At 43.4% G+C, this 18,259-nt stretch overlaps 1 protein-coding gene across 2 annotated transcripts; it reads left to right on the top strand.

Moving 5' to 3' along the window:
- The first annotated feature begins 4,347 nt into the window (after positions 1–4,347).
- On the top strand, positions 4,348–17,881 carry efna1a (ephrin-A1a). Of its 2 annotated transcripts, none has more exons than XM_029514949.1 (5): positions 4,348–4,682; positions 15,018–15,313; positions 16,154–16,219; positions 16,334–16,429; positions 16,553–17,881. In XM_029514949.1, the coding sequence occupies exons 1-5, from the start codon at positions 4,585–4,587 to the stop codon at positions 16,672–16,674; spliced, it is 678 nt and encodes a 225-aa protein (XP_029370809.1). In that variant the 5' UTR covers positions 4,348–4,584; the 3' UTR covers positions 16,675–17,881. The 2 variants fall into 2 exon arrangements, with proteins under 2 accessions (XP_029370809.1, XP_029370808.1); XM_029514948.1 differs by having other exon boundaries at positions 16,550–17,881.
- The last annotated feature ends 378 nt before the right edge of the window (positions 17,882–18,259 follow it).

The following is an 18,259-nucleotide window of genomic DNA, read 5'->3' as shown; positions in this document are numbered from 1 at the left end:
ATTGATCAATGGATGCGGCTATGCATTATCAGACATCTCATTGTTTACATCTGATAATTAACCACGGCTAATTAACAAGTGGCACTTTCCACTTCATCTCTTTACCTAGCTAGGGTTGCTCACTGATTACCTTTGTTTTGCTTTAAAATTGCTCCACCTAATCATTAACTGTGCTTTCTATTGCCTCAGGGGAAGTCAAAGGAAAATCAACAAGGCCATGAACAAACTTGTTTTCCAAAAGCAAACCACTGGGAAGGATTTTTATGCTGTCTTTGTAGATTCTGTATTTTGTAAGGCGAGGTAGACCTGTGCAATGCTAATTAAAGGAAACACTTCACTTCCATTGCTTGCAAAGACAAGGACTTCTCGGTTAAGGAAAAACCGCTGCAGGGGAGCAACAGTTACTAACAATAGAGGACACAAATCTAAGGAGGCAAATGTCGAGAAGCTTCATCCACACAATTCGTTTTTTTTCTTTAGAGGCATAACTTTTTCCACCTTTACATCTGGCATTCATACTGCTTTCAGAATTTCAAGCTCCTAAAGTGGAAATATTTGGCTGCTGGCCCTGTCCTCATATGAAAACTAAAACTTATCAACCATGACCCCCACAGCAGTTAATGCTACACAGTTAATGAATTGGAAGAGTTGGTCACCTTGGTGTCTTTGCTAGCAGCTGTTATGCAGTCAATGGCTGCATTTTAATGCCTTTGCTGTCCCTCTCTCATTCTCCCACTATCGCTGTCACTCAATGACTGCTTAGTACAAAATCTGTATGTTGGTCACGCGATGTAAATTTTCACGTGTTACGATAGATTCGTAAAGGGAAAAGTTTCAGTGTGAATGTAGCCTGTGAACATCTGGGCTGCGGGATATTGGGGATGGGAACATGATGAAAGACTGTTGTGAAACTTTTGTATTCACGGCGAAGGGTTCAAACACCTTCTTTCATGGCTAAGTTGGAGAGCAACAATGAAGGAAAGAAACTGACTGAACTGGCAAGCAGATTATACGTGAAACAAAATCTAAATCAGGTGTCAGGTTATACGAACCTCTCCAAACATGAAGTGTAAGTTGACCATGAAAGGTTGGAGAACTTGTTTATTGTTTTCATAGAATTCAGTGGGAAAACTCGTGTGTTTTGATTTCCCCTTTTCGGGATCACAGAAAGTGCAACATGACATCATCTAATTACGCGGGTTGAAATGGTTGGAAAAAAAAAAACAAACAAACAAATTATGGACAGTCAAGTTCCCATGCCTACATGAAACGGTTTTCCCTATCATTTTCCTATATCTCATTTTCATGCCGCAGTACAGACTCCCTCAGCATTTGAGGTGTATAGAGTTGCATTTATGTGTGTGCGTGCTACTGTATTATGTAGGTTTGCAAGTCATGAGATCTGAGTGTGTGCATGTGTGTGTGTTTGTGGATCTGTCTGTCTGTCTGTCCTTCCGCTGTGAAAAAATACAATAAGCGCTGAGCTGCAGCTTCGTTCCACTTCATCTTTCTATTTACTCAGTCAATATTTCAGGTTGGTATGAAATTGAAGGTCTACTCGTTTTGGTTCCTGATAGCGTTACGACATAAATGTCTGTGACATGGTGACGCTTTTCCACAACAGTTTTCTATTGCAATGCAAATGACAATTATGTTAGCAGTCCCTCTCACCTTCTTATCTTTCCACTGAGCCTGAAAAAACAATTGGACTCTAAAAAATTGATCTGCTGGGATGAGCACTCTTCATGAATACAAAGCACATTATTTGGGATGACCTGCTTGACACTGAGTAGCACACAATTACCATGTATATGTGCCTTTCCGTGTTTGCGCTGTTAGATTTGAAATGGCTTGTGCTTTTGACAGAATTTTTAAATGCAGATTGCATAATCTGTGACTACTCAGAGCCACTGAATACAGAATATATTTTTTGTGATATTCAGTGGGTTCCACTTGACTCTGAATATTGCGCTGCAGAAAGAAACTAACTAAAATAAAGACTTTATATAAACTGTTTGGTGCAATGGTAGCGTGGGTGCCTGATAGAGGTGATTATTCAAAGGTAAAGACAAATGAGCACAACTTCGGCCGAGGTTAAGATGAGATGCAAAGAGATGCTTTGACCTGCATGGAGAACCAGACGAATGGGAGTTGCTGTCACAATTAAACTGTCAGATAAGATGTTGATGTGTAATCACCGGTCTACCTGACACTTTCCTTCTCATTCTGCATCTTGTGAAACTCAGACCTACTGGGGAAGCCTTAACCTTCTCAAACTTGAAATGTTTTTACCTGCCGCAGTAGTATGACTGATGTTGTTTTCACCTTGTCTGTGAGTGTGTGAGTGGCGCCTAACAGGAACTACCACTGAGGCAGTTCTCAATATTTTGGCAGGTGTTTATATGTCTGTGTGTCAACAGATTTTGTCGGTGCGGTATCATCACAGATGGTACAGCCCCAAAATCCCACATAAAAGTGTGTAATTAAATCAAAATGAAGGCCACTTTCAAAGATGGGTGTGGTTGGCGTGGGTGCTCTGCAGTCAGGTTATAATGTAGTGATGACTACAAGTTAGTTGTGTTATAATGTAGCAATGAAGGCTCAACTCATAAATAATCATTTCTCATGAATAATTCAGTCTAGGTTGAGTTTATCTAAGCAAAAACATAACATTGTAAAAGATTAATCTGAGACGGAGAAACTTGTATGCTGTCAGGAAGTTCACATGATTTCACTCTCTTTTCACTGCAGAATATGATACCTTTCAGATTAAGTCTTACTTTGCGATTACATCGGGAGCATATTCTGTGTTCTCTGGATTCCGTTATTACTTCCTTAAATATGAACCAAATCCCTGCAGTTTATCTTATCACATCCCTAAATCCTGTCCGTGTTCTGAAATGGAGACAACTCTTCAAACTCTGGTCAATTAACAGCTTGAATTCATTATCTGCTATGCCGAACATTCTTCTCACTTCACTTTTTTTTTTTTTTTTTTTTTTTTTTTGTTAGCTTTGATACCTTTGAAAGCTGTTACCCTGCTAAACAGACGTAGCAAATGAAGTGTCAGTCAAGCAGAAGCAGGCTTGAAAACCGCCTCTGGCAATGTGGCTCACTAGGCTGAACAAGCAGTTCGCAGTCCAGATTATCCATGTCAGTGGAATAGAAAATGAGAATCAGGATTTGCAGTGCATCTGACAGCATGGGGGTAATAATGTTGTTCCATCAGAAGCTACAATCTGTGCATAAGGTTGTTTTTTGTGTTTGTTTTTGGTTTTTTTGTTGTTTTTTTATTCCCTATTTGATTGCAAAGACTCAATATATACTCATGTAAATGCTAAAAGTCAGAGAAATGTATAATTTCTGGAATGTAATAGTGCCCATTAATGTTTTTGCTTATACAAAAGAGCAGTAGAAAACTTTTCAGATAAAAATATCAACTTCACTGCAAGAAATCACTGCGCAAACACACCAGATGTTGCCCAACCAGTATTCAAGCAAAGGGTGGTGTACTCAAATGATAGATAAGGCCTGTGGAACAACTTTACTGCCAGAGCACATTCAAGGGTGGACAAAGCGAACTGGAACAGAATGTTTCTTTGCAACAAATGTAGTAAAATAATGCTCAGGTCTCATTTTGAGCTGTTGAATTAATACCAAAGGCAGGTCTTTACTGCGCATTGCTCTTTTTATGACCCGTTTCAAAAAGCGGTGCAAAAACATGGTTTTCATGAAGTACACGAGGGAAGAAGGGCGTTACCAATATCCTGCTGTTTACTTTTTGTGAATTTATGTTTTTGGTTTTTTTTTTTTTCTACTGCTTGTAATTTGTATGTATGTAAATATGCATATTCATGGGGGGCTATATCTGGTAGGAACGACACTATTTTTTTTTTTTTTTGGGGGGGGGGTTTCCATTATTTTTGGCTTTTTACACAGTTTTGTTTTGTACACAGATATTTGAAATAAAACCTACATTCGTTCATACATGTGAGCAAATCAAAAACTGGTTGGGGCAATAACTGCTGAAACTTCAGCAGGAAGGTTTATAACATTCCTGCAAATCAACACATATGATGACATATTTGTGCTTGTTGATGTTCTCTGCGATGTACACACATTCAACAAGTGCCTGTGAATGTGATGCTGCAAAGTTGGGACCCAAAAATCTCAGTGAAGCTTTTTTAAAGTCTGATGCATCCAGACACACACGGAGAAGCCTTGGGGACTCGCGTCTCTCGGACAGCCCTCTGATTGGTCGCCTCCGATTCAGGAGGCGGGGCGATCGGCTATGGGCGTTTCACAAAACCAGGCTCACGCAGCTAAAGTTGTCATTCAACACGGATTTTTCGAGTAATCCGGATCCCTGTGCAGTTTTCACTCCTCTTCGAGTCTACATACTTTTTTTTCCAATTCTTCTTTTAAAACCGCTTTTCGCCCAAAGTGTCTCTCTGAGCGTGCAGCCTCGAGGTGCGCGGATCGCCTCTAAGGTTTTCTTTCTTTTTATTTATTTTGTTGTTGTTGTTGTTGCACAACCTACCTGAGTTGTGTTGCTCTCCCTGCGCGCCTCCACTCCTCTCCACCATGGATTTGGTTTGGGTTGTGGGCTTCGTTGTGAGCGTCTGCGCCTGGTTTGCCTCGGCGGAGCGGCACAGCGTCTACTGGAACAGCACCAACACAAAGTAAGTATCTCATCTCATTTGTCTTTTCCAGATTCCCACTGAGCTCTCTTTAACACACCGCTGCACCCGCGTCTTTATTCATCAGTGCAAAAAAACAAACAAACAAACAAACAAACAAAAAGAGAGAGAGATAAAGAAACAACACGGCTGTTGGGCATTCTGGACATAATTGGACTTTTAAAAATAACTCTGTAGGTGAAAATGCTCCATATTCAGATGCATATTCCTCTGCATATCATGCATATGCAGAGGAGAGCTTGGTGTGATGAATTTGTGATGCATGCAACCGGCTGCTGTTGTGATGATAATGCCAGATAGTTAGGAGTATCTCTCCCTCTCCCTCCCCCCTCCCGTCCCCCCTCCCCCTCCTGGGCCCGGAGCTGTTATTATGGTGCTGTTTACCTGTAATACTTTGTCTAACCTGTTCAGATTTAATCTGTTTCACAATCTGTGTACCTGTGCTGCAGGATTAGTTACATCAGGTTATATCATGTATTTATGTTCGTAATGTTTCACCAGCTCAGACTCTGAGGGTGAATGTTGGGGCTTCATTCAGGCAGCTACAGGCCGATCTTTATCTGTGAGCCCAGTTCTTTATCTTCATTTGGTGCATTTCTATCTTTGGACCACTAGTCCTAATTGACATTGTGTGTTTATTTCTCACTTGTAATCTGGATTTATTATGATTATTATTATTAATTTACATTTATTTCCTCTGGGAGGAGGTAAATTAGCTTTCTGGAAGTTGTAGCCTGTATTTTTTGCTGTTGGTTTTACACAGACCTGAATCACAGCACAGTGTGGTGAAATATCTGTTGCAATATCCTCCCCATCTGACACTAAGTCGTATCCCCAGTGAGCAGTGGGAGGTTTCAGTATTTCCTAAATCAAGAGATATCACATGGGGTTTACGTGGCTGTCAGGGAGACATAAAGGTGTTCATATTTCATGTGGTAAGACGAGTAATAATGATGTATGACAGAGACAGAGGAGGTAACTTGAGACCTGCCCAGTAGGTCACGCTGTGGGAGAGAGATGGATTGCTTAGGGAGGAGAAATTGGAGCTGAAATTGTTGGGGTTAGGGGCCGTTCGGCGTAAGTGGGGGTCAATTAGAATTATGGTTGATGATGGCTGGGGTGAAATGGCTCGAGGTACGAAACGGGGTTAGGTTTACACACTGCAAATGAACTTCTACATGCACCCTCTCATCAACACGCCTGCCGACGCGCACGCACACACAGAAACACACGGACGGATGGGCAAGCACAAACAAAGACTCCTGGCACACAGTCACTCCATCACACACCAGGACGCTCAATCACACCAAATGATGCCACACACATCAATCAGTGTTCGTAAACTCACACTCTCTGGCTCTCCTGTGAGCAGACACATGTCTTGTCTTGGTTTATCCAAATATTCTCTCACAAGCTTACACTGAAACCCCTGCTTCCCTCCTGATCTCCCCTGTGGTTAAAACTACAGCGTTTACTGTTCTCAGAAGGGCCATAATTACAGCAGCAAAGCGTTTCACCAAGAATCAGAATGAAGTCAAAGTTGTGTCCCCACTATGAAATGGCAGTAATCATTCCTGTATATATACACTGGTAATCCGTCCTTTTGCACTTGCTATTTTTTCCCAATGACTGTACTAAATCTCTCCCCTTGGCAACTCTTAATCCTGTATTCGTGGAAAAATTGCAGAGTTTCTGAGATGTGTGTGTGTGGGGTGGGGGGGGGGTTCGTTTTTGGGTACTTTTTTTTATCATTCCCAGAAATCTGCTCTTGCTTTTGACCTGGTACTTGATATAGTGATGACATCCATATTTTCTTTGTTCTTCAGCCTCAGTTTGTTGTTCCATCCCTTTGGGCAGAAAGCTGTCGTTAATCACATCGATCTCAGATTGATCACTTCGGTCCATGTGCTACAGACTCATTTCCTTTTCTGCACGGTGTTTGTTGAGAGATTTAGCAACACACACACACACACACACACACACACACACACACGCACATTCATACATACACATGCACTGTTGCCCTGCTCACTGCTAATTTCAGCATGTGTGCGAGCTCTGCCTTGGGTCCTGCTGACTCCCAAGGTCGTGTGTGCCTGTACTCTAATGACCGTTTTGTTTCAGCATGAGTGAAATCTATTCCGGACACAGTGTGTGTTTCAGCACTTTCTGACCTTTTACTTGTCTGTGCATTTGCAGCCGTTGTGCTTCATGTGATTAGCAACAGCTTCGTCACCAGCACAGGTTGTTTCCCAGACGGAGGCTCACCAGTGTGCCCTGTCAGCTCGGGTCCTGGCATGCCAGTGTGTGTTTGTGTCTGTTTTAAAAGGAGTGTCTGTGCTGAAGCTGCACTCACATGCAGCTATCGCCGGATTGGAGTGGCTCATGTTTTCGTACACATTAACCAAGTCATCCACACACACTTACACACATGTGCCACATAGTCATGATTGATGTTAACATCGTCCCAGGAGCCCTGCGGCCTCTACAACTCCAGTGTGAGGCAATAATCTGTTCTTTCACTGCTTGGGTTACCCCAGCCTCCACCTCCTCCTCCTCCACCTCCTCCTCTGCTTTGTACCTGTCTCTCCCTCTCTCTAGCACCTCCCTCCCCCTTCTTGGCCAGGTTCCCTTTTCAACTTGGTTATGTGGCCTCCAGTTCTGTAAAGCTGTTAACTGTTTCATTGCCTGCTGACACACATATCCCTTTAATCCACCATTTATTTGAACAACATCGTCATCATCACCTTCTCTGTAATCATTATAACATTTTTCAGCTAATCCAATTCGACTCAGAAGTCCTTGCCTTCTAATCAGCTCTTTGATTTTGGTATAACAGCACACCTTTCCAGATTGTTTCAGCCAGATTGCTGTTGCTGGCTCAGTGCTTTAATTTAATTGAACATGCTTTTTCGTGCCACATTGGCTCAAATCAGAGAATTATTTAAAGTATGTTTCACCCACATGAATGATTATCTTGGTATTTATCCAATCAGTATGGGTGTTTTTGTGATGCCTCCCATACAAATTGGGGAAGGGTCTTCACAGCGAGCCACAGAAAGAGAATAGTAACTGGTGTGACTGATTACGGGTCAGAGTTCGCTATGTGATGAAGTGGCACAGCCTCTATCAGTCTGTCAGTCATTCTGTCATAGCGGTGGTCCCTGAATACTGGCTGCCATTCAGGCCGGCCCCTCTTCACATTGCCATGGCTCAGCCTCTGGGAAACTCTCATTCTTCCCCCTCCTGTCTTTTCGGTCCCGTTCGCTCCTTCACCAGCTTTTATCTCAACTTTACAAGCTGTCCCTTTTCAGTCTATTATTTCCTCACCTCCAACTCTGGCTCTGGGAAAAGGGGGGAAGGAGGGAAGCATGCTAAGAGGTGTGGAATTTTTCTTTTTTTTTTTTTTTTATCATACTTGGCACCCATGGCAATCCGTCACAAGGCACTTTGCCCTTTCCTTCATGCTCCCCCCCCTCCTCCTTCAGTTGTTTCCTTTAAAGCTTGCTTCTTCTACCTCCTTGTGAAAGGCCACTCTAGTCTTTCTACCAAACCTGTTTCTTTTTCTTCCTCTCTTCCTGGTCCTTTCAACTGTCTGTCCATGTATTCGTCCCTCCTCTTGAGTGTCTTTCTGGAGCAGGGGAAGTGGTCGAACCAATGTGAAAACTTGGGCCATGAAAGGAGAGGAATTTAATTGAGAGGAAAAACAAGCAAACATGTATGTCGGTTAAAGTGTCTGTATGAAGCTCCATGTATGTTCACGTGTATGAAAAATAACATTTGGATAGTCAAATCAGCGGGTGTGATTAGTTGGGTGAAATAAATAAGGGATTTCTGTGATTTTCCAAGTACTCTGAACCGTAGTTACTTTCCAAGAAAAACATTCAAGTTTCTTCACTTCCTAATCCAGCCTTTGCGCTAAACTCCCCCCTACTTGGTCTTTATTCTCTTCTGTAAAGTCTCTTTCCATCGTTCTTCATCGCTTCATCTGTCCATCTTCCCTACTGCCACACTTAATCTGTTTTTGTAATCTGTCTGGTGAATTCAATCTGGGGAAAATACTCCGAGATTGTCAAGCGGATGGTAATCGCTCTTATAGGCTCAATGATCATAGAAGTGTGTCATTGTTTCCTGCCTGTCTGTAAGAGGACTTTAAATCAGTGACAATATTGACAATCTCATTCTCTGCATGCTCAATATTCCCGCTTGTTGTTGCCGTGACAGAGGCAAGGGGGGGTTGTTATTATTGACTGGACTCAATAGTGAATCAGGGCAAAAGTTTGAACTTCCCGAAGGCTTGCTGTTGGTGTTACCAAAGTCTGCACGCTGTCTGCTTTGTGTTTTTCTGTGAAGTGCTGTACTTCCTGGCTATGGCTTTTCCCGGGAAAACAGCGTATCCTGTCTGCACAATAAACAATACAGTTCTCACACACCAACACACGCAAGACCATAAAAGCGTGGACTTGGGGTTTGATTGAATTTCCCAAGCTCATTTGAGAAACGAGTACAATTGAACCCGTAGAATAAGTAGATCAGAGGTGATTAGTAGTAAATGGTTATTTCTATGAGGGATGCACTAACTGTTGAGCCTCTGGGATGATTTGGGCTCCGCCTGTTCGGTTGTCAGATGTCTCCAACTTTATTTAGGATTCTCCCTAGATCAGTGTCGCCCAGGTCAACCCTAATGTGTCCCCTGCCCATCATCTGGCCTCTTCCTTATCTACGCAGCAGACTTCCCCTGTGCCTTCCCACTCTGCACCGCCTCGATCCCACTCTAAAATCATAGAGGAAGAAAAGCTTCATTAGTACACAGATTTTTTTGATGCTAAGTGGAGCTTACATTTTCTCTCATGGCTTGTGTGGGTGAGAGCTACAGTCGTGCACTCCAGACTTCCTTGTCGAACCTTGGTGAAATTCAGCAAACCAGCATCGTACGTGTGTTTGGCCGAGGAAGAATTTTCAACAAAGAGTCAGATATTATCTCTGAAAATGAGCCATTGTGTTTGTTTTGTTGTTTAAATAAGGTTCATTGTGGAACATTTGTGTTTCTCTTGCCCTTTTTTTGTCCAGTTTGTTGAAAGGCTGGATAGTGTGTAAACATGTTTCCACAGGTAGGACTGCTACCCCCTAGAGGTCAGTCTTGTTAGTACCACATGCACTCCCCATCTATCTGTAAGCAACTAATGCTGCTGCTTCCATACTGAAAAATCAAAAAGTGTGGCCTGTATGCACATAAAATATATTCCCAGAGGAATTCATTAAGATAGAAACCTAGACGATATTTGCAGAAAAATAAAATGCAGAGCATGAAAGCTAAATCCAGCTAAATTGATTTTCTTGCGCAGGTATTTGCCTCCTGAGAGATGGGATGTTGTTGGTGACCTTTCTGCTGTGGCCCTTATAAGATACAAATGGCTCAGGGGACAGCATGAGACAGTTGTAAAGAGCATATGTCTTTATCTAAGCCTCCTTTAGTGCAGCGGAATCAGCCAATTATTTTACTGCTGGATTTAAGGCTTTGTCATTTTGCTGTGTGGCCAAAGGAGTTGAGCAAGTTTAGCCAGGAACGCTGACAGAATGACCAATGATTCAGACAGACAAAGGTTGAATGGCAGACATGAGAAAGCTGATTGAGATGGATGACAAAAAAGTCACATGATGCAAAGAATGAAGGCTGGAATATGATGTCAAAGGGGAGGAGCTGAAAGATGGTGATCATATTTGTTTCTATGACGACCACAGTATACCCACGCTGCATTGTGCTCGTAGTTGCATATTTGGAATACCACAAAGACATGTTGTGATTGGTGCAGCAGGTCTGGGTTTGGTGGGGGGGGGGGTGACACAAGGATCTGGTTTGCTTATTGAGTGATGAAAGACAGACAGCGAGTGGGAGGGCACGTCTGACACTGATAGATGAACACACAGACAGATGACACAAAAAGAGTTTAAATCACAACATTAAACAGTCGTGCTTAACCAAATTCATCATGCAGCTCACATTTGCAGTGATGTGCCACCTCCGTCGTGGTGTCACAGGGATTTCATACATATATCTTAAAAGAAACGGCTCCCTTGTGTCTTTCATTACACTGTTAACACCTTTCACTTTCCCCGCTGCAACAATAGACACACTTACACTTACATTCATGGTCAGTGTGTCTTTTTTTTTTTTTCAACTCTGAAACTCCAGTGTAAAGCAATAATACCCCTTCTCTGTGGGACAACAATGGAGAGTAAAAAAAAAAAAAGCTCCACCCTGGCTGTTTCACCCTTTGCTCTGTACCCAGGACCTCGGCCCCTGCTCCGGGCCTCACTGTCCACTCTAAGCCCCTGTATTAAGCAGGGTCTGGTGCTGTTGAATAGACCTCGGCTCAGCCTCTGCTCAACTCAATAATCCAGGCTTCGAAGAGCCGATTAGGTGGTCCCCGCATTCCGGTTCACTCATCTGTGACGTAGGCCAGTTCCCCTTTGGGTCACATCAGCGGTGTGAGTAAAACCTGGGAGGAATATAATAATGTTTATGTGCTTGGGGTGACTGCATGGGCATTTAAAAACTGGCTCAGGTTAAGACTGGAGGTCCTGTTTTCAGTTGGAGTAGTCATACGTGCATAGTTTTTCTCGCTGTCTTTCAAAAGAGTGATTCGTGGCGTCCAACTACAGATTTAAGCATGCACAAGGCTGCTGCTTCTCGCTGACTCTCCGGTGCTGACTTGGCGATTGTCCGACCTTTGATCCACATCGCAGCCTTTTTGCCTCTGAGGTCCGGCATTCCACAGAGCGATAGAGTGCAGACATGAGAGGGTGATGGATGGATGAAAGAAGGGGGTAGAGATGGAGAAGAAAGCAAAACGCTGGTCAGAGAGATTAAAGAAGAGAGATTAGACCCTTGCTCCTGAAGAGGCTCCAATAAATCAGGAATTCCTTCTTATGTGAGAAGGGAGTGTAGCCTGTCTATAGCCTATTTTTCACCAAACTCACTCACACCACTTGGTAGTCCTTAATTGCTATCATCATCATCATCATTCATTATTGGCATTAATTATTTTCCTTATCACAACTGAAACAGACTCCCAGATTCCTCAGCACTCTTCAGAGACACACACATCCAACACAAACAATCGCATGTTTAAATACCAAAGGCTGACGCAGGCACACATGCGCACAACTCTTGCTACATGTCCACCATAACTCCACAAATCATCCTTAACTAGAGAATACAACAACACCTCCACGCTGCTACTTCTGCAGAGGCTCCAAATGTCGCTGTCAAGAGAGCATCATGACACAAAACAATGGGAATAAACCAGCCTATTGACACATAGAGGGAAATAGTCAGCAAGAGAGAAAGAACAGGAGACACACACTGGGTGAGACAAAGGAAAAGTGGATTGTGTCTGCTGAAGTGAAGGTGGCATGATTTGACTTTGTTAGCTAAACCTTTTCACACCGAGACCAAAGCTGTTTTTAAAGTGCGTTCCGCCAATTGGTTAATTAAGTTAATGATCTGGAACGTTTCAATGCTGAGGCGTTTGGGGGGTGCAAAAGGCAGCGGCATTATTAAAACTATTTGCCATCAATAAAAGGTGCTAGCCAGCCTCCCCGGGAGCGTATTCAGCCACAGTCATTTCTGCTAAGTGAGGTATTCCATCAACGCAGGCACAATGTGAATAGAGACACTGTATGAATCAGTGGCATTGATAAAGTAACTGTAGCACTCACACAGAAATACTTAGTGAAAGAAACTTCAAAAGCCATTCCCAACTCAAGCCCTTTGACTCCCCCCCACCCCTCCTCTCCCATGCCTATTCATGCTCCTTGTCTCCCCCCAAGCTCTCAGCCTAAAGGCACGGGGAAGTGGGGAGCAGGAGGGCATAATTACACCCCTCCCGCCCAACTTTAATACCCTTTTTTGTGTTTTAATCGTACCCCCCTTTGACCCTCTTTTGGTGAACACATTGAGACCATACCACAACCGGTTTGTAATCAGGGCTCGGGGTGAGGGTAGGATTGGGTGTAGGGAGTTTGTTTGTGTGTGTTTTCGGTGTTTGCAAGGGGATGATAACTCTGTCAGCCAAAAGCAGACAACAGTGTTTGTTCAATAGTGTTATCGATTCGACTGGAATTGAAAGTGGCAGGGGGAAAAAACACTTTAGCCCCAATCTGGTAAACAGAGCGTGGCAGGCAAACTGCAGATAAGCATTAAGCTGTCTGGACCATGGCAAAATGATAATTATTGCTCTCTGCCCGTAAAAGTTGGCTGCAGCACACTATTATCAGCACAGTTAGATGGAAGTTTCATCAGTATACTAAAAGGTGCCTGTTTTCCAACGACCCCGAGTTGCTGTCGTGATGGTGTTGCCGACTAATCTGTTCATCAGTATTGAGGGAATGCAGTCAGGCGGAGAGGGGGAAATGGGTATGGGGGAGGAGGGAGCAGGAGTTGGGGCCCGGGGTTTGGAGCCACAGTGGCTGTCCTTTTACCAGAGGGTACCAGGGAGACCCCTGGCAACAAACAACAACACCAACTAATGAGCAACGGGGGTCTGTGTCTGTGCACTTTGATCATTAGTCACACACATGGACCTCGTCACCTAAAGTCAAACTCCCCAAATGCTACTTGTTAGATTTAGGGAGCTTTTATGAGAAAACACCAGCTTTCTCAAAGAAAAATCCACTCAAGCTTTTTTTTTTTTTCCCAGGCTAAAGTTGTCAGTTTAGCACCCAGTAGGCCTTGTAAGAACTAAAAACTCCTTGAGATGTGTAGATCTGATTAAATAACAGCCAGCAACTTAACTCACACACTCTGGCTGCCTCTTCTTTAAGCTGCTGAAAGCCAGCCGAGCCATGCAAGTATTCATTGCAAAAGCAACAAAACCCTATATTAGATACACATTCTCCCTCTGTGTTGTGAAAATACTTGGGTCTGTTGAATTTCATCCTTTCTCAGGGAACCCCCTGGTGATCCAGAACAGTAGGAGACAGTAAACTGATAGGCATCACCGGGAAGCTCAGTACCAAGGGAGGAGGAGGTGTGTGTGTTTGTGTTTGTGTTTGTGTGTGTTAGAAGGTTTGGTGGGTGCAAATAGTGGGTAGCTATTGCTTTAGGTTGTTGATAGATGGGAATTACTGGGAAGTGTGTGTGAGTTTGTGTGTGTTGCCAGCGGCCAGCTACCGCTCCGGGCCGGTGATAGATGGCTTTGGCTGAGAAGAGAGCATTAGCTGTGAGCCGCCTTTTGAGAAGTCGCTCAGTCAGGGGGAAAAGGGACAAAGCTGAAATGCCTTTAGTGATGATTCGCTGGAGATAAACTCATAATATGTTTGAAAGAAATTTCAGAAGGGGGAAGAAATTATGGACAGTTGGGATGAGGCCAATTTAGCTTGCCTCAGGGTTGGCAAAACTGTTATTGAAATCATTTTAACTTGGCCTGTGAACTGTGTGTGTGGACTTTGGAAACGGGCTTCAATGCCAAAATCTTTTCCCTGGGTGCTCCTTGACTCAGTCTTAAGAGGAGTAGGAGGACATTTGGTTTACTTAAAGACCATCGTAAAGAGGGTGGAGAGGGCGGAGGAGGGAAGGCAGGGACGTGTGGAGGAATGGAGGGGAGTCAGACAGTCTGACTGTGTCTCTCAGTATTTTGTAATGAGAGGGAATGTGGTGGGAGACGGTTACAGGCCGTCACCAGTCTCATGTAGTATCCGTCTGCCTGTCTGTGTAATGGTGATTGACAGGTCAAAACGTGTGACACGAATTTTTGACCTCGATCCAGTGCTGAGTGTTGAGTTGCATCTGTTCAGGTGAATTAGTAGTTCTGGGCTCTGTAGCTCTGTTTGTGGTGGGTGTGTGTTGTGTGTTCCCCTGCAGATGTCGATACCCATCTCCTGTCTTGGCGGCGTAACTGACTGCTAATGTTTCTCTGTAAACATCATCCAACTCCTGTGGGACATGGGATCAATGTGCACTCAGTGCTAACTCTCAACACAGCAGCCAGAAGCAGCAGCTACACTGGCCTTCCGTTCATCCATATTTATGCACATGTTCTCTGCAAATCACTCTTCCCCTTATTGCGTTTTCCCTCTTCCACTCAATACACACGTACATTTTCGCACACAAACACTCTCACTCTTTCCTGCTCTCTATCTCTCATTCCCAGACCTCTAAGTCTTTCCTCTGATTTCCCTGTTGTACACTGTGAAGCCGATCAATATATAATCACAGGTTTTGAGGCTTATATTTATTACTGCTCCGATGCCATAGCCACAGTTATCAGTCTCCTGCCACTTCCCTAACTGTTCTGCTCTGCCTCGTCCCTGCAGGTTTTTATGGGACGACTACGCTGTGGAGGTGAAGCTCAACGACTATTTGGACATCGTCTGCCCCCATTACCCAGAGGGCGAGGTGCCGTTGCTAGATGCCGAACGATATGTGCTCTACATGGTGGAGCGCGAGGACTACGACACTTGCAAGCCCCAGTCATATGACCAGATGCGTTGGGAGTGTGGCCACCCATTTGCCCCTCATGCCCCCGAGAAGTTCTCTGAAAAGTTCCAGCGTTTCACTCCATTTACTCTGGGAAAAGAGTTTCGTCAGGGAGAAAGCTACTATTATATCTGTAAGTTTCCCCTAAGTGTTCTCTCAGATTTGTTGCTGCTAAGAGTCTGCAGCCACACAGCAGCTCTGAACTAATGTCAAAAATCTAAACGTCTCATTTTAGCACATACACATGCTAACATTTGTGAGTATCAGACACAAAATAGAGACTGACAGCAGTGTCATTCATTTTGTATGCTGGTATATGAACAAATTAAAAGCTGTAGCATGATGATGTCGCTAAATGTAAAGTCAGGTGATCAAGGTGATCAAGAAAGTAGTTACACTCAATGAAAAAGAGGGCATCAAATTTTTCAATTCATAATTTGGGAAGTGTAAATGTGAATAGCTTTCCATCCAATAATGTTTAAGTGTCGGTCCTGGTCAAAGTGACCAACATGTTGTCGTTCCCATCCCCAGAGCCATGTCGTGGCATGAATTAAGCCTCTAAATTTAAAGATGTCAGACTGTGGCTTTTGTGTACTTGTGTATTGTCAATACGGTGGAGTTTGGTGATCAGCCCTCTGAGGCTTTACATGGACCCGAACGAAGGTGTCTGTTCAGTTTGCCAAGTTTACACATTTTCTGCTAGAGTGCGACCGAAAAAAGAAAGCAATGCTGTCACCCTGACCATGGCTGTAATTAGCTAAACGGCAGGACAAGACACACTTTGCCTGGTCACAGATGGCTTCCTAAAGCTTTGTCCCAGGGTCTGTCTGCTGCCAAGTGTTTGTGTCTTTCTGTGTGTGTGTGGGTGTATGTGCGGGTGCGCATGCATGAAGGTAGATTAAGGGGCCAGAATAGGATAAGTGCATTAGTTAAGATGTTGACACCTTTGTTTTGACTTCCCTCTTCCCTGCAGCCAAACCTTTGCACCACCACGGACAGGAGTGCCTCAGGCTCAGGGTGGACGTCGTAGCCGCTGATGGTGAGTTTAACCGCCTCCTGACTCCAAGATGAGCGACACAATCACCTCTAATAGTTGTATTAGACTAATGCAAGTCCCAACACACTAACTGATGGTATTTTTCTTTTCCCTCAGGCTCTCAAGAGGCCAGAGTGTCTAAAGGAGGCACAGGTGGGGCTGGAGTTGGAGCTGGGGGTGGGGCTCACAACCCATCCAACAGACTGCCAGCAGGTATGTTGACCAACCCTGCGTCCTCTCTAATTATCCCTGACCTTAAAACAATTCAGGTACATTCAGGATTACTATGGGGTTTGTGGTAGTAATGTGCCCTCTTTATCTCCCATTTTCAAGCAGATGACCCGGTGGTAATCCTGCCAGAGGTCCAGAAGAGTGTACGGACGAACTCCGCAGTGGCTGCTACATCGCTCTTTATCCTCTCATTGCTCGTGCCGTTTTCGTTACTGCTGCTGTTGTAGTGAGAACATATGAAAGGACTGATGTCGGTCGGAGGTTGTTTTTTTTTTTTTTTTTTTTTTTCTCTTTCTTTCTTTCCCAGAGACCATAATGAAGACAGTCTGTGGAGATAAGACCACTGACTCAAAAAGACATGCCCAGTGCTGGCCACAGGGAGCAAGTTTTGAAGCTTGCGCAGTACAGATGGACTTGCACAACACGTGCTAAGTAAGTTTGGACGAGGTTTGTGTGCTTCGGCCTTTCTTTTTCCTTGGAAAGAGAAAACTCTCCTAGATTTGTATTTTTGCAGCCTTTCTCTAAAACAAATAAAAAACCTGAAGTGGCTGAAGAGAAATGAAAAGCAAAGACACCAACTCTGATTAAAATAATAAAGATACAAATTTAGACGGAATCAATCAGCATGGAAAAGTAATCTCTTACCTTCTGAGCCAAAGATCAGTCATCTCTCCAACTTGTACACTATTCCACCCTTGAGTATTGTGTACTACTTGTTGTATTGTTAAAGTAATGGTATCGAGTGACATTGATGTCCCAACTGATTACTTTGTCTAAATGTAGCAATGACAAACACGGGAGTCGTTCTCATCACATCCATTCCTTTGCAAACGTCACCATGTGCTTATATACTGTAGCACTAATGCACAGTACAGCGACACATCAGTCACACACAGACACACACTTCAGTATGAAACCACACAATACATTGTTACCTGTACATTCTGTGAAGATAATTTATGAAATTTGCAGCTGAGACGTTTTACTGTATATACCATGTGCGTATGAAAGGAAACATTGACTGTTGACAACGGGTAGAGTTAATACTTCTGTTAAAAGAAAAGTGTGTGTGCGTGTTGAAGTGAGAGGGTTCAAAGGATTGCATGCGGCTAAGGAGCGATTGGTTGAAAACACGAGGGGACAAAATGTTTTTCTGCCAAAAGCAAACACTGAGATGTTGTGAGTTTTTGCAGAGAGGCGGGACTTCTCTGTTTGTTGGATCTTGCCCTTATATTGGTTAAACTGTCTTGACATGAAGATCTGGTATCAATTCTTTTTTTACAGCAGCATCCACCCCTGTGTATCATGACGCTTTTATTTTATGTTTCAAATCTGAGGCAGAAAACACACAAAGCAAAAAAAAAAAAAAATCAAAACAAGAAAAAACATTGGATCACAACGTGAAGTAATCGGCTATTCAGGCTTTCAGAAAAACCATCACAGTTGTGGATTTGAAAATGTTTTAATCGCCAGTTTACAAAAGACTAGACACAGCATCAAAGCGAGTTGCCAAGCACATCTTCACCTGACAGGCTGGCTTGATCAACAAGGCACAACAGTTTATGACCATTAAAGTCAAGTCTTTTTTTTTTTTTATTGGAATTATTGTTACCTAATTTTGTACATGTGTAAGTAATAGAAGTGTATAATATGTATATATATGTATAGAAGATTATATAAAACCTGTTTGATAAATATGCTAAATGTGAACATTTCATGTGAAATAAAAAAAAAGATATTTTTGGAAAACCAGAACAGCTCTCTTGTGATTTCAACCTTAAGATGGCTGCCGTGGGTCAAACAAGGCGTAGC

This window comes from Echeneis naucrates, chromosome 11, assembly GCF_900963305.1.
Source record: "Echeneis naucrates chromosome 11, fEcheNa1.1, whole genome shotgun sequence".
NCBI lineage: Eukaryota > Metazoa > Chordata > Actinopteri > Carangiformes > Echeneidae > Echeneis > Echeneis naucrates.
Note: the sequence above shows the minus strand (reverse complement) of the source record. Positions and strands in the feature narration are given on the sequence as shown.